Source organism: Hibiscus syriacus, unplaced genomic scaffold (genome assembly GCF_006381635.1).
Source record: "Hibiscus syriacus cultivar Baekdansim isolate YM2019G1 unplaced genomic scaffold, ASM638163v2 tig00111208_pilon, whole genome shotgun sequence".
Lineage (NCBI taxonomy): Eukaryota > Viridiplantae > Streptophyta > Magnoliopsida > Malvales > Malvaceae > Hibiscus > Hibiscus syriacus.
In genome coordinates, this window is record NW_024063020.1 from 174,855 (window position 1) to 188,744 (window position 13,890).

General features: G+C 35.7%; 1 protein-coding gene and 1 long non-coding RNA gene across 2 annotated transcripts; one reads left to right on the forward strand and one right to left on the reverse strand.

Moving 5' to 3' along the window:
- Positions 1–391: 391 nt before the first annotated feature.
- Positions 392–1,243, forward strand: LOC120155805 (21 kDa seed protein-like). Its single transcript, XM_039167268.1, has one exon. The coding sequence runs from the start codon at positions 428–430 to the stop codon at positions 1,085–1,087; it is 660 nt and encodes a 219-aa protein (XP_039023199.1). The 5' UTR covers positions 392–427; the 3' UTR covers positions 1,088–1,243.
- A 234-nt stretch (positions 1,244–1,477) lies between these two features.
- On the reverse strand, positions 1,478–13,388 carry LOC120155847. The gene is made up of 3 exons (XR_005519009.1): positions 13,374–13,388; positions 9,764–9,767; positions 1,478–1,606 (listed from the first exon to the last, which is right to left on the reverse strand). It is a non-coding gene; the product is annotated as an uncharacterized LOC120155847 (long non-coding RNA).
- Between the last annotated feature and the right edge of the window lie 502 nt (positions 13,389–13,890).

Below are 13,890 nucleotides of genomic sequence, written 5' to 3' on the forward strand. Positions count from 1 at the left end.
ATATACATATACAATGGAAGCCACTCAACCAGAATGCTTGAAGATGTAAATATTCATATAAAGTAGTTCAAAATATTTTCTTAAAAATTATGCGAACACATGAACACCGTACGAGGAAAATCGTTCTAGAGTTATCTGCTACCAAATGTGACCTTATGGAATCAATTATTTTGAGTGTCTCATTCATGCATGTGCTTAAATGGATAATAAGAAAACAAGAACAATAAAAAACAAGACAACAAAAATGCTGTTGGCGTGGGGTAATGCGATGTTGAAGATTTCAACAAGACATGTACGAGGTGGTCCAATTAGGTGGTCCTACTAATTGGACCACCTCAAATGAATTATGGACGTTCATGGAGCTTACACCTATAAATTGGTATGGAAAACTAAACCAACAACACATCTCAAACACAATCTGCTAATCATGAAAACCACAAGTGCTTCTGTATTTCTTCTTTTCGTCCTGTTTGGCCTGGCCAACGCTGCAAACAATGCCGTGCTGGATAGAAACGGCGAAGAGGTCGTCACGGGCGTCCCATACTATGTAGTGTCGGGGATATGGGGCGCTGGTGGTGGAGGGCTTGCCATAGGCAGGGAGAGTGATAGAAAATGCCCGGAAATCGTCGTTCAGAGACTATCCGATAGGGACTATGGTAACCCCGTGATATTTTTTAATGCAGACTCCAACGATGATGTTGTCCGTGTGTCCTCCGACGTGAACTTGATGTTCACTGGACCAACCGACTTACTCTGCACAACAACAAAGGTGTGGAAGGTTCAAGATCGCGACCACTCAACCGGAAAAACGTTTGTGGAACTAGGTGGGAAGGAAGGAAACCCTGGTTGCGACACAAAGAAGAGTTGGTTTAAAATAGAGGAGACCGGCGTGGAACGTATGTACAAATTTAAGTACTGCCCTTCGGTATGTGGTTCATCCGCAACTGCTTGCAACGAAATTGAGAGAGCTGAAGACAAAGATGGACAAATACGTTTGGCTCTATCCGATGGCGAAGGGGCATGGCCATGGGTATTTATCAAAGCAAATCAACCACGTAATAAGATCCGACAAGTTGTTCGTGCTTAATCGAAAGCCATCGTTATGCATCAACTAATCACTACTTTAATAGTAGTATTAGCTTTAAGTGAATAAATGGCCACTGCTTAAATCTGAGAGAGCTTATCATTAAAGTTGCCTTGTTAGAGGCAGCAGCATGCTCATGCTTACAGGGTTTGCCTCTCAGGCCGTGGTTTTTACTCTTCTCAGCTTATTGAATAAAACAATGTAGTTAATTACTTCTTGCTGCCATTGAATTACTTCTTGCTGCCATTGATTCTAGTATTAGACTCTTTAATGGTTTAACTTGTTTGGTTAATTTTAGTGGGTATGTAAACTAACCGAATGTTCAACGAACCATTCATGAACGATTTCGGCGGGAAGTTCGTTTATGTTCATTTATTTACTAAACGAATAAATATGAACAAGATTTTATGTTCGTTTAATTAAATGAATGAACACGAACAAAAGGCTCGTTCGTTCGTTTACGTTGGTGAACGTTTGATATGTTGTTCGTTTTATATTCGTTCATTTATTTATTTTTATATTCTCCATGCCCGTTTGAAATATAAAGACTTAATAATTTTTAACTTTAAACTCATTAATATTTTTAAACTAAATTAATTTTAAACCCAAATAAAAAGTACTCAAATCAATTAAATAAAATAAAATCTTAAAATTATTTGAAAAGAAAAAAATTCCTCTCAAATATAAACCCAATTAATTTTATGTTCGTTCGTTTATGTTCGTCTGTTTGTGTTCATTTACATTCATTCATTTGTGTTCGTTTATCATTTAAACGAATGAACATGAACAAGCTAAATTTCTTAATGAACGAACACGAACAAAAAATTTTGTTCATTTAATTGTTTGTGTTCGTTCATTTGTTCGGTTAAAGTTAAACTAACGAATATGAACACACCCTCATTCATGTTCGTTCGGTTTATTTACAGACCTAATTTTAGCATCTAGTTCGATCACATGTGTGTGATGCACAAAATAAGTGAGAATTAGATGAAAATGAAAAATAAAAAAAAAAAAATCAAAAATCGAAAGAAGAGCTTGACAATGCATAAGAAAATTGTGATAAGAGATGTTATAAAACTTATGTCTTCGATTAATATTGGGAAATAATAAATTAATTAAATAAAATTGATGCTCTTTATAATAAGTCGTGTCACTTGGTGAATATACTACTATTGAAGATTATTTTAAAAATTATACCTCTTAAACAAATTTAAAACTAGGGCAGAGGGTGTGACCAACCATACTCCTACCATCAAAGCTGGGCTACTATTTGAGATTATTTTATTTAAAATATCTCATAAACAGGTTTGAATCAGATTTCTAAACCCCAAAATTTACTTTCCCCAGGAGAACTAACACCCAAAAACCCTCAAGCCTTTAAACATTCTCCTCTTCGTTTGAGGTCTGATCAACCCTCTCTCGGTGGTCGTGCCTTGCACTACTCACAACGTCGTGATTGTCGTTCACCCGCGACCAAAATCCGATCAACTACACTCTGAGAAGCCCCACCGTTAGCGATGAAGGAAGCCTCGAACGCTCATCGAAAACCAAGCAATCGCCTAGGTTTTCTTCCATTTCCAGTCGATCACGACAACCTACGACTACAACGCCACCACTGGGTCCCTCGTGTAGTTTCGGTCAAAACCCGATTGGTTTTGTCCCACGTCATTGCTCCATTGACGTACCTCCTACATCCATCATTGGAGAAGGTTCGATCGAATTCAAAACCCACCCTCTATCTTTTTTCACCTCGAAACAACCCAAGCAACGAACACATTCGTCCTCGAATTGCAAATCTAGAAATTTCAGGATTTTTAGTCCGGAGGAGGTGAAGCACGCGCCTTACATGCAAGGGGTTGTCTGCCAGCGAAAGAGATTCATGAATTCACTCTGGACCGGTCCAGACCTCCCGAACCGATCCAGACCACTTGCGTCGATCCAATAGAGCTGTGACTGACTTAACTGGCTGTTGACTGGTCATTAATTGACCATTGATCGGGCGTTGATTTTTTTTGGACCACCTATATAGATATTTTTTGATATCATGAGTTTATTTTTAGGGTCTATTTTACCTAATTCGAATCCTATAAACTATTTTTCAATATTTTATCTTCAATATGTTTTCCAATTAAGATCCGTTTTTGATGTCATTATTTTGTTATGTATTCGAGATATTTTTTAACGTCAAATCCAAGTCGAAGAGTGATGACCGATATAACTCAAAAATCAAGACAATATATTACTATTTTTTGCATGCTTTACGGAACGTGTTTATATTGATCATTGCATAATTGAATATTATTGGACAATTATGTGTTATTAATTACCACTGGACTCGAACTAAATACGGTAAAAAAATTAATAAATGGTATAACACTTGAATGACTCACATAAGAAATTGGAAGTATGATATGTAATAAATCCAAGTTCATTAATTAATCAATAAATTAATTAACCTAAGGATCTGAAAATTCTTATTTTTTGTTAAAGGATAAATATCGAAAAATACATGGATAAAAAGTTACAAAATACCCCTATGATGTAAAAGGAGAAGGATTGTCCCTGAAGGCTAATTTATCAAAAGTAATACCAATGATAGAACTGAATGAAATGATGAAAATGCCATTGAGATATAAATATTACATGATTTACCTCTGATAGTGGAAAATATATGGAAATTTATATTAGACCTAATATAAGTCTTTGAATCATCGGTTTAAGTTCCCGATCTATTTAAAAAAAACTCGGATAACTCGTATAAGGGAGTTGAAGACTGATAAAAAATAATTCAAGTTAAGTGGTTATTCGATAAAGCGATTAACCCTAAAATTATTAGATTTTGATATTTCTCGTTAAAGAGTTTTTAATACCAAAAATTTGATGATAAAAAATTATAAAATTACCCTTGCGAGATAAAAATGACCAAAACTAACCCTAAAAGTGGAAATAATCCTAGAAAAAGCCTTTCATGCTCCAATAAAGTTATGATTCACATATTGAATACTTAATCTATTTAGAAAAATCCTGACAATGGATTTTTAACCTCTATGAGAGAAAAAGACTTAGAATTTTTTATTCTAGAATAATCACCCTATAACTAAATTACTGGAAATGAAGCATAAGAATAAATTGAAAAAATGACCAGAATGACCTTGAGCTTTGGAATGACCAAAATAATCTCAAGTTGTAAAATGATCAAAATGCCCTTGCACTATATAAGATCCAAAATACCTTGAATGACAAATTAAATAAATAGCTTTGTTTATTGAAACGACCTAGATATCCTCATAAATTTGAAACAAGTGAGAGACTCAGATAAACTATGGGTATTCTGACAAATATGAATTTGGTATCGTCCCTATATGTTAGGAAACATTAATCGAAATTGTTGCCATTTTCTGACACCATTGTAATACTGGAATAAAATAAATATCACGTGAATACTTGTATGTCTCTTTGAGACTTGCTCAATGAAGATTTTTTATGGAGATCTGTTCAGTTATAACATGTTATTGATACTATGAAATGAACATCCACAAGGTATCTCTGTTCGAATATTTGATAAATATTGCATTGCTGAGATTTGTTCAGTTTGATTGTACTGAAGAATTGATATGTCGTTAGAAGTCCAAAATACTATAAATGAACGTTTTATCTTTATTGGGCTGATTTTACCAAATTCTCTTAAAAAATTAGAACGATTAAAATGCCCCCACTAGCCTAAATGATGAAATCACTCTTGATATATCTGAATCCTAAATATCCTAAGATATAACTGAACCTTAAATGATCCTAAGGTATTTATTTATTTATTTTTTGAATGCCTACTTAGATCTGTTAGTAATAGAACCCTTTTAATAGGGATCTCGTTTCTTAAATATGATCAACTTGTATAAGTTTGTGTTTCTCATTCTTGTAATTACCTAGTACATCCGAAAAATATATGAATCCTCTAGTGTGTTCCATATGCACAAAGATATTTTCTCTGATTATAAAAAGTATGACTTTGATATATGAAATAACTCTATCGTATGATCTAATTTATGTTGGGGTATTTCTTGGATGTATTATCCAGTTTTACAGGGTTAGCTCGGATCAAGCTGAAAATTCTTTATGAACCTAAAGCGACCCTTGGGTGGGCTCTTCGCCCAATGGACCTAGTGGTAAGACCTTATGGATCCTAAGGAATCCCTTAGGACGATCCCTTTGCTTTGTACATTAGGTAATTCTTTATAGACCAAGGGACACTCTCATCAGGGGGCTCATTTGCGTTGTGCATTGGGTAAGTCCTTATGGACCTGGGGGCACTCCCCTCAGGTGTCTCATTTCCTTTGTGCATTGGGTAAGTCCTTATGGACTTGGGGGAACTACCCTCAGGCATTTCTTTTTGCTTTGTGCATTGGGAAAGTTCTTATGGACCTGGGGGCACTCCCCTCAGGTGACTTCTTCGCTTTGTGCATTAGGTAAGTTTGTATGGATCTGAGAAACTCCCCTTAGGTGACTCCTACCTTCTACTTGACTGAGATAACCTACTGTTTTTAAACTATGTTTACATTTATTTATGGTTTTGTGGGAACACACTAGATACCGTTCTCAATCTCCTAAATCAGTTCCTATGAGTAGTTCCTCTGAACTATAGGTTTCATGACTATTACCGGAGGTTTAAATAATAAACCTCAACTCATCACCGGAACCTGTATATGACTTGATCAATAAGCAAGTTCTATGTTTTGCTATTTATCTTCTTGTCTTTAGAATAATTTAGTAGTTATGTGTTACTGAGCTCTCCTAAAGCTCACTTTGTTACTTATCATTTTAGGTTAAAGAAATTGATTATATGGTATATCAACATCAGCTTTGGGAGTTCCTTTAGCGTTACTTGTAGAGTACGATACAAGTGTAATTAATGGGCATGTAGGTCACATTTGTTTTTATATTGAGTCTGTAATTTAATAGATATGTGACATTATCATATTATGTTTTATTATATGAGTGATTTCTTTTTGAGTTTTTTTTTATTTATAAAATGTTTTATGGTTGAAAAGGTTTAACAAAAAATTTAAATTTTCTTAGATTTTTTATGGATCACTATGGTGGCCCTAATGTGACACCTCATATCAAATCAACTCATAGATCTGTCGATTGTCTGTCGTAAGAGGTCTGGTTAACACATGCCCCTAGATTATAACAGTAATCTTCTGAGCTGGAACTCTGATGTCAAATTCTCATTCTATAATAAGTGTATCAAAGTATTCTGAATGTTAAGGTTTGATAAAGGAAAGGATAGTTGTTAGCATTCAACATGATTCTAGAAATCATCTACAAGTAATGTACGGGTTATTTGATCAAAATTCTAACCCGATTCTCGACTTGAATTTGATTTTTGTTACCCCAAAGGTTTTATGAGGATAAGCTCGAAAACAAACCTTATAAGTGATTTTTTTGGGATTAAGAACTACTACCCAAGTGGATTGAAGATAAATATATTCGATCCAAGCTTTAACAATGTGATTTCCCCTAAACTTCTGCAAAGATTAATTGAATTGAATAATTTTTGAAATCTTATTCCAATTTTTTTATATTTAAATCGATATTGTTGAGCCTCATTCCTTAGTGATATTATCAATATGAGATTAAAGGAAATTATTCATGTACATGATAAAAGTGTAAATCTCAAGGTGTTTCTGATATATCTGAAAAAAAAACAGTTATGTTTGCATGTTACACTGAAGGTAAGCAAGTATTATCTTTCAAAAGCTTCTGTTATATTGGAGGATTCAAATTGAGTTCATTGTTGAAGATTAAGTGTTATCCAAGTATCTATGTGGAAGAAATTCCAAAATTAGGCATAAAGGGCAAACTAAGGCGTGGATTCTCTGAACTATTTTGGATACCTATGATGATCAGATCAGTCATTTACCAACTTAAGTTGTTTTTGAAACCTGAAAGCATCGTGGGTGTCTTATATATGTCTACGATGAGATGATATAGTTCTGACCTCCATTCATGTTATTTTCATTAAGGACATTGATTAAGATTTGATTTTTTATTTGAGGAGGATCATGTTTAGTTTCTTGATTATGATAAGAAGGTTTTGTGAAGTAAGTGATTTTTTATGGATAAGTTTCAACAGAAAAATCATGGTCATGTAAAAGCTGTTTAAGGGATTGAAGAATTGATGAAAGCTCAGTTTCTGATTTTCTTTGACTCAGGTAAATTTCGAGGACAAAGTTTCTTTTAAGGAGGGGAGAGGTTTAACACCCCAATTTTTAAGCTTTATTTTAAATGTTTAATTAGGAAATTTTGGGGATTAAATTGAGATCATAAAGATTTTAGGGTTATATCTAAAATTTCTAAAAGTTCAAGGACCTAAACTTGCATTGACCCACATCTATGAGCCAAGAAAAAAATGGTAAAGGTACTGTTATGGAGATTTGAAATCAGAGCATAGAGTTTGGCCAACCATACTCCTACCATCAAGGGTAGGCTACTGTCTGAGATTATTTTATTAAAATATCTCTTAAATAAATTTGAATTAGATTATTAAACCCAAAAAGTTTACTTTCTCCCGATAGAAGCAACACCAAAAATCCTGAAGCCTTTAAATAGTCCCCTATCCTTTCGAGCTTTGATCAGCCCTCTCTTGTAGTCGTACATTACACCGTCCACACCGTCATGTTCATCGTTCACCCACAACCATAACCCAACCAACCACACTGTAAGAAGCCCCACTGTTAGTCGTGAAGAGAGCCTCAATCTCTTGTCAGAAACCCAAGAAACTGCCTAGATTTCTTCAATTTTCGGTCGATCATGGTAATCTATGACTACACCGCCATCTCCATCAGGTCCCTCGCATAGTTCTGGTCAAAACCTTACTGATTTTATTCCATGTTATTACTTTGTTTTCATACCTCCACCATCCGTTTTTGGAGAAGGACCGACCGATTTCAAAACCCACCCTCCCTCGTTTTTCACTGTGAAACAACCCCAACAATGGACTCATCAGTCCTCGAACTAAAAATCTGGAAATTTTGAGATTTTTTCAATCGGTGGAGGATTCGTATGCATCCCACGCGCTGTCCCTTACGCGTGGGGGTTTTCTGGTAGCGAGGGAGGTTCAAAATCCAGTCTGGATCGGTCTAGACATTCCGAACCAATCCAGAACACTTGTGCCAAGTCGATTGAGCTTTCTCTGAGTCGACCTAACCATGATCGAGCCGACTAGTTATTGATCGTTTACCTGCCAATGATCGATCGTCAACCGTTGACTTTTTTTTTAACATTCTATCCTAATGTTTTTTTAATATCATGAGTCTATTTTTGGGTTCAATTTTTTAAATTCAAACTCAATAAATTATTTTTCATCCTTTTATCTTGTGATTTGATTTTTTTCCTGACTAAGATCTGTTTTAAATCTAATTTTTTTAGGATCAATGTAATACACTTCTTACTTACCGATATCACTTGTAAGTTATTGTATATGTTGGTTAGCTTGTATGAGTTCATAGAGTATGTAAGTGATTCCATGGTATATTATGGTTTGTGATGTTATACGACATGAAAATTTACCTATCATGACCCATTTTAACTTGCATTAGATTTAAATAACGTTTAAGGGCCTTAGGGAGGCTTAAGGGTGAAATTTGGGTGTAGTTTTCAAGTAAAATAGAGAAATTATAGGTTTGAGTATAGGTACAAGATGAATAATATTAATATTGTTCTTCAGATAGCCAAAATAATAGAGTTTTGGTTGGGTAGTATCGATATTCTATTTGTAGAGTATCAATAATGTTCCCTAGGTATAGATACCTAAGGGTGGGCTATTGATACCATCGTTAAATTATAAATTTCAGTAGCCAATTTTGGTATCGACACTCGAGAAGTATCAATACTACTCAAAGAAAAAGTATCAATACCCTAAGTAAGTGTATCAATACTGATTTATTTTCCCAAACATCGAACCTACATTTGATATCGATACCTAAGAAGGTTTTGGCACCCTGATAAAGAAGTATCGATACTCCATATAAGTGTATTGATACTAACTATAAGGCATTCTTATTACATCGAATATAAAACTAGTATCAGTACCAAGGGAGGCTATCAATAATGTAACGTCGGTATACATACTAATAGTCTTAGTATTGGTACCATCGCACTAATTTGAGCAAGAAGCCTAACGTGGGGTTAAGGGCTCAGGAAGGGGTTTAGGACTGCCAATACTTCTCTAATAATCTTATAAGTGAAAACAACAAATAATTACGGTAAAATCATAAGAACATTATGAAGTAAGATGTAAAAGAACTTATGCCTTTATATAATGCTCGAAAAACAACGAGGACACCTGATTTACTTTAGCAAGTATGACGATCTTCTTGTTTGCTTTGAATATCTGGATATATCTCAACTAGTTGGGCGTAGATGTCACGAGTACTCACGAGGAGTAAGTTAGTTGGGTATATGTTTCTAATGCATGAATTCTGGATATTACCCTAGGTACATGAGGGTACCATAAGTAGACTAGAAGGGTGTGAGTCCTGAGATGTAGCAAACTCTCCAACCACACCTATGATGGCTACCTTAGCATGTGTGTTTCTTATTCTTGTATGCTTATGTCTGTACTTGCTAGCATGCCCATATGATGAACGCATGTAGTGTAATATAATTATTAATATACACTTAGCTTGTGAGCTCAACGTTTAGAATTTGTTTTCGTGCACAAGTTATTAGGAGTATCATTGGGGAGCTTATCGCATAACTTGCATTCTAGATCGTTCGAGGCACACAATATTTCTTGTGTTTGTTTTAGAGGGCATACTATTCATAGACCGTGTGTATCCTAATCGTAACTCTATATTTTGAAATACTTATTTTATAAATTTGAGATGTATTTGGGAGCTCCATTTTTTTGTAAAACTTATTATACACTTGTTTTATCTTTATTTTAATAATGATATTTTAATGATGATTTCAATGTCGATTTTAAAAGAAAATTTAGATTAGCCACTTCACTACTTTTGTATAATGCTTTAATAATTTGATCTTCAGTTTGGATCAAACTAAAGTGTTATATTTAGTAGTATCAGAGTGGTAGGTTCATTCTTTCCTAGGATTCGTAGGTTATAGTCAATAAACGTCTACGTGTGTGCATGCCTCTAGAGTTTCAAGAGTACTTATATAACTAGAATGACGATAATAACCTCTATTTTCTTTTGAATTTTAGATAACCTATGACTAATAATTCCACTACTAGTAATATAGGAAAAGACATGAGTCGTATCTCTTAGTTGATGACTCTGGCTACGATTTTGTCTTGGATTATGAGGAGTTTAGGATTTAAGGAGATAAAAGGGTCGACAAGGTGACCTTCTTTAGAGACTTGATGTTAGCACTTAGGCACATCGTACGTACTATTCATTGAGCATCATTTGTTCCATCAGCCCCACCAACACTGTCAGCCTCACCTATAGGGACTATAAGGATCTTCAGTCGAGAGGCTTCATTGGTACAAGACCATAAACTTCTTTAGTTTTATGGATAACAGCTCTATCATAGTCGATGCTTCGAGAGACCCTTTACACGGTTCGTTAGCTATATTTTACCCCGAGGGTAAGCTTGAGTGCATAACTGCTTTGTAAAGAGTGATGACATAGACTGGTAGGAGATCTTAGATATGACTTTAGAGCCTGATAGACCGACTTGGTATATTTCATATAGGAGTCTCGACAGAAGTACATTGGAGAGGCTCACACTGATGATTTAAGTGATCATTTCCTGTATATGGTTTAGGGTGACCGATCCGTGTATGAGTACGAGTGAGAGTTCCTCTGTTTGAGTTGGTATGCACCAGAGTTAGTGGCGACTAAGAACCACCATTGTAGAAAGTTTAGGGAGGCTCTATACCTCGATATCCTTACTCACCTTGTGACTGGCCCTATTAGGATCTTCTTTGAGTTGACCCGCCAAGTGAAGATGATTCAAAGGGTCCAGAGTATGAGAGATATACTATTGAGTAGGTCTACGAGGCATAGTAGGAGAGCTTCAAAGCAGATGAGATATTTGTAGACTTTGGCAAAGAGTGTCAAAGACTCTCATGGATCCTAGAGCTCCCCAACAAGCCACTGTAAGAGGCCAAGATATAGTTCAAACCATGAGGGTAGATCTAAGCCCCGTGAGAGACCCTTATTATCAACTTCTGGGCTAGCACTAGTGGATCGATGAGGACCCCGTGTCATTCAGTCTACTCATTTTGTTGTAAGAGACACCTTGTGATGTGTTAGTGGGGTGCTTAGTTATGGTTCGTTAGAGCATTTTATAGAAGATTTCCATAAGGCTTAGACTGTAGCTTCTACGTCCACCTAAAGGCCCACTCAATCTGTTCAATGAGGCAAAAGGTCCTTGAGAGGTGGTGACGCTACATCCAAACAGTTCAATATGAATACAACTAGATAATTGGTTGGGTTTAAGACGAGAATGGCCTCAAGATAGTTTGCAACGAGACTCAAGAGGAGTGTGATGTAGTATATGTGATCTCAGGTACATTTATGGTATTTTTATTCCGTTTACTATTTTAAAAGACCTAGGATCCACACACTCTTATACGTGTTAAAACCTTGTCCAGAAGAGAAACATCTAGTAGAGGACTAATAGATATGTCTGAATATCTAGCCCCCTAGGATTAGACGTCCTTATTGACAAGGTTCACCGTCGATGTCTAGTAGAGATCCAAAGTTAAACCTTCCTAGCCAACTTAGTAGAGTTACCATTTCGAGAATTCGATATGATTTTTAGGATTGATTGTTTATCTGATCACAATGCGAGCTTACGGTGCACAACTCGATAACTCAAACTCACAAGGGTTGATGGCACTAAGGTATTGATGACTAGTAAGAGGTTGAGGTGTGTATCAAGGATTGTTTTAGCCATAGTGACCCAATGACTAATTTATTGGGGTTGTAAGGGCTTCTTGGCTCATGTAGTCGATATCAAGATTTGATTTCCTACACTCGAGGATATTTTCAACGTACGAAAATTTCCTAACATGTTCCCAGAATAGTTGTTAAGGCTACCGCCCGATTAAGAGTTAGAGTTTGGCATTGAAGTGTTGTCGAGTTTGGATTTAGTGTCAATTACTTCATACTGCATAGCTCCAACAGAGCTAAAAGAGTTAAAGTTCCAAATATAGTAGTTGCTAGAGAAGGGTTTCATTCGACTAAGCATATACCGTGGGGAGCAAAATTTTTGTTTGTCAAGAAAAATGACGAGCGATGAGGTTGTGCATTAACTATCAAAAGAGCACGATAGAGGTGCATAGTTTCTTGGGTTTTGCCAGGTACTATAATCAGTTTGTTAAGGGTTTCTCGATGATAGCTACCCCTATGACCAAATTGCTTTAGAAGGGAGTTCCCTTTATGTGGGATAAGAAATGAAGGAAAAGCTTTGATCAGTTGAAGGTCATCTTAACTCAGACCATGTTTTGACTCAACTGGAGTCGGGTAAGGATTTCACCCTTTTTAACAATGCCTAGGATATGTCTTGATTGAAGAGAGGAAAGTTATGGCATATGCATTCTATCAGCTCAAGTCACATGATAGTAATTATCCTACCCATGACTTAGTGGTTACTACAGTAGCTTTCGCATTAACATTTTGGAGGCATAATCTTTTTGGGGTCATTTTTATTGATCAAAAGAGCATTAAGTACCTACTCATGCAAAGGAGTTGAACTTAAGATAGCGTAGGTGGTTCGAGTTGTTAAAGGACTACAATTGTGTGATCGACTACCACTCGAGAAAGACAAATGTAGTTACGAATGCCTTGAGCAGGAAATCGATGTTGGAATCATAATCTTTATTGGTACGCCTAATTTTCACTAGTGATGGTGGTTTATTAGATGAGGTATGAGTTTAACCCGAGTTAGTAAGCGAAGTTAAGAGTTTAGAGAGTGCTGACAATAGTTTGAAGGCTCGAGGGGAGTGAGTTTTCTAAGGAGGCACCACATTTTGAGTTACAAGATGAGGATGTGTTATTCTTTAGGTGTCATTTGTGTCTACCCGCAGATGAGTAGCCACATAATAAGATTCTTTATGAGGTACATTGTAGTCTGTTCTCTATCTATCTAGATAATAACAACATGAACCATGAACTTCGACAGTTGTGTTGATGGTCGTACATGAAAAAAAGAAGTGTCCAAGTTTGTCTCTAGGTACTTAGTGTGTCAGCAGGTACTTAGTGTGTCAGCAAGTTAAGGTAGAACATCAAGTTCTTTAAATGTAAATTTTTTACAATACTAATTTACATTAATTCTCACGGTAGCACCCGTTAGAAAAAAAGGTAAACTACTTAATGAGCATCCAACTATGGAGTAGGTGTCAATATAACCATAATTTTCAAAATTGAGTCAATATGACCGGTTAACTATTTAATTGGTTTAATATAACTACATGCCACTAACATTCAATGGTAGTACTTACATCGCAGTTAAGAGAATAGGTATAATTATATATTTGATCTTCAATACTTGTACATTTAATCAATTTGGTCCATTATCAACCCCAAGCCCGTAGGTTGACAAAGCCTCTCCCAATTAACATGATGCAGAACTCTTCTATCTGACGTTCCACCCCAAATGTATTTACGAATCAACCGTTCAATAGAATCACAAATATTTTTTGGGAGATATGAAGTCTGCATTGCATAGGATGGAATAGCCGCTAAAACAACTTTTGCCAGTACAATTCGACCAGTAAAGGAAGATGACGGGTTTTCCACTCGACAAGTTGATCCTGAACTTTTTGGAGCAAGTAT